At 37.0% G+C, this 2,336-nt stretch overlaps 1 protein-coding gene across 1 annotated transcript; it reads left to right on the forward strand.

Moving 5' to 3' along the window:
- The first annotated feature begins 837 nt into the window (after positions 1-837).
- On the forward strand, positions 838-1,770 carry LOC130685134 (olfactory receptor 6C2-like). The gene has a single exon (XM_057508312.1). The coding sequence runs from the start codon at positions 838-840 to the stop codon at positions 1,768-1,770; it is 933 nt and encodes a 310-aa protein (XP_057364295.1).
- Positions 1,771-2,336: the final 566 nt, after the last annotated feature.

Here is a 2,336-nt window from a genome sequence, read left to right on the forward strand (position 1 = left end):
GAACACCATCAGAACATCCCATTTGTCAGAATCTGGGAGGGATTGCGCTGTGGGATGTTAGAAAACACAATGAAATTGAAACAGGAATTCAGGAAAGGAAGCAAAGCAGATGTTATTCAAACTAATATGTGGGAGGGACACATACCTGAATAATTCAGCATATTAACATAAAAGGGTACCAAAGAAGAAATCCTGGAGATATATAGGACACAGGAAATTCACAGTAACTCTGTGGTATTGCTCCCAGGCCACCCAAACAGTAAAGGCTCCTTTAGGATACTGAGGAGATTAAGGAGTTATTTGCAGAGAACAAGTGTTGCAAAACATGGAATATAATACAACAACGTCTTGGTGGTATTATATTGCTGTAGGGTGTGAGAATGATTTGCTGATACGCTGTTCTGACAGATGAGGAAATAAAAATTTTATACACATATTTTCCTACTTATTAACATTAATGGATCTCCTACTCTACACTGAGGAGTCAAGATACCATGACAGCTGCCCTAATCACAGGGGAAGGTGATATGCTTGTGGCATTTTCTATATATTTCAAAATTTTCCCTGTAACTAGTAAAAATGAAACATCAGATGCATATTTTGTATGAAACAAACTGTGAAGACCAAGGTAAAGCAGAGCCCAGGGAAATGCAACACAATGCAGTCACTCCTGCATCAGACCATGGATGATGCAGTAAAGGCAAAAAATGTGCTTCTCCTGACTTGCTTGGCTCCTTTACTCTATACAGCTTATTGAATATTATTTTTACATTCTATTCCTCAGATTCAGAGTTTATGATTTATTAATAGAGACTCATTACATATCTGAAGACGGTGATGAAAAATCATTCTTCAATAACATTCATCCTACTTGGATTAACAGATGACCCACTATTACAGGTTTCTCTTTCAGTATTTCTGTTTCTCACCTACATTTTCACTGTTGCTGGAAATCTCATCATTGTGCTCCTCACTCTGGTGGACCCTCACCTTAAAACACCCATGTACTTTTTCATTTGGAATTTCTCCATCTTAGAAATAATATTTACAACTGTCTGTGTTCCTCGATTCCTGTATAGCCTGACAACTGGAGACAGAAGGATTACCTTTAACGCTTGTGCTGTCCAATTATTTTTTGTCATCCTCACTGGGGCAGCAGAATTTTTTCTCCTAGCTGCCATGTCCTATGACCGCTACGTGGCCATCTGCAAGCCCCTGCACTTCACCACCATCATGAGTGACAGGGTTTGCACCATTCTTGTCCTTCTGTGTTGGCTGATTGGGTTAATTGTCATACTCCCTCCGCTTAGCCTAGGAGTTCAGCTGGATTTCTGTAACCCCTATCTCATTGACCATTTTGCCTGTGATGCATCTCCTCTTCTGAAGATTATATGCTCAGACACTCAATTTATAGAGGAGCTTGCCCTACTTATGGCTGTGCTTACCCTCATTTTTACATTAGTCTGTGTAATTGTGTCTTACACATACATCATAAAGACTATTTTAAGACTCCCTTCAGCTCAGCAAAGAAAAAAAGCTTTCTCCACCTGTTCTTCCCACATGATTGTAGTTTCCATCACCTATGGAAGTTGCATCTTCATCTACATCAAACCAGCAAAGGAATGCGTGGCCATGAATAAGGTGGTGTCATTGCTCAACACGTCAGTCATCCCTCTGATGAACCCTTTCATTTATACTCTGTGGATCAAGCAAGTCAAACAAGCCTTCAAGGACTCAATAAAAAAGATGGCATTTCTTTCAAAGAATTAGGATACTAAGAATTCTTTAAAAGTTAAAAACATATACATATAAATATTTCATTTAATAGTAGTTCATCTCCATGGGTCTTCAACAATTCAAGTCGACACTACAATACTGAAATTACAGTCTGCTTAACCAACAAAATTTATTTCCTATTACTCTTAGAATCACAGACTTAAGTAAGCACTATAGTCTTAATTCAAATAAAACTTCTTTTATAGTGGTTCCTTTCCTAATTGAGCATGAATATACACTTTCATAAAGTCTGAATATCACCTCATCATTATGTCTAAAATACGAATAGACAGTAAAAATTTAGGCTGTATTTTAGTCCACTCATTTCTTTAAATTAATAGATTGTCTGGAGCAGAAAATATTTGTCTCAGTTTTCCTTCCTGGTAAAGCATCAACTGTCTTAAGAAGAATGCATGTGTAATTTATAATGTTTTGTTATGCAAACCACCATCTACAGACTAAGGAGAAACTATTGAATTACACTAACTTGCTATTAAAGTGGAATTTTTTATAGTGTTCTCATTTTTGTATTTTTGGCATGACAGTCCTTTACTTTTTTC

This window comes from Manis pentadactyla, chromosome 10 (assembly GCF_030020395.1).
Source record: "Manis pentadactyla isolate mManPen7 chromosome 10, mManPen7.hap1, whole genome shotgun sequence".
NCBI lineage: Eukaryota > Metazoa > Chordata > Mammalia > Pholidota > Manidae > Manis > Manis pentadactyla.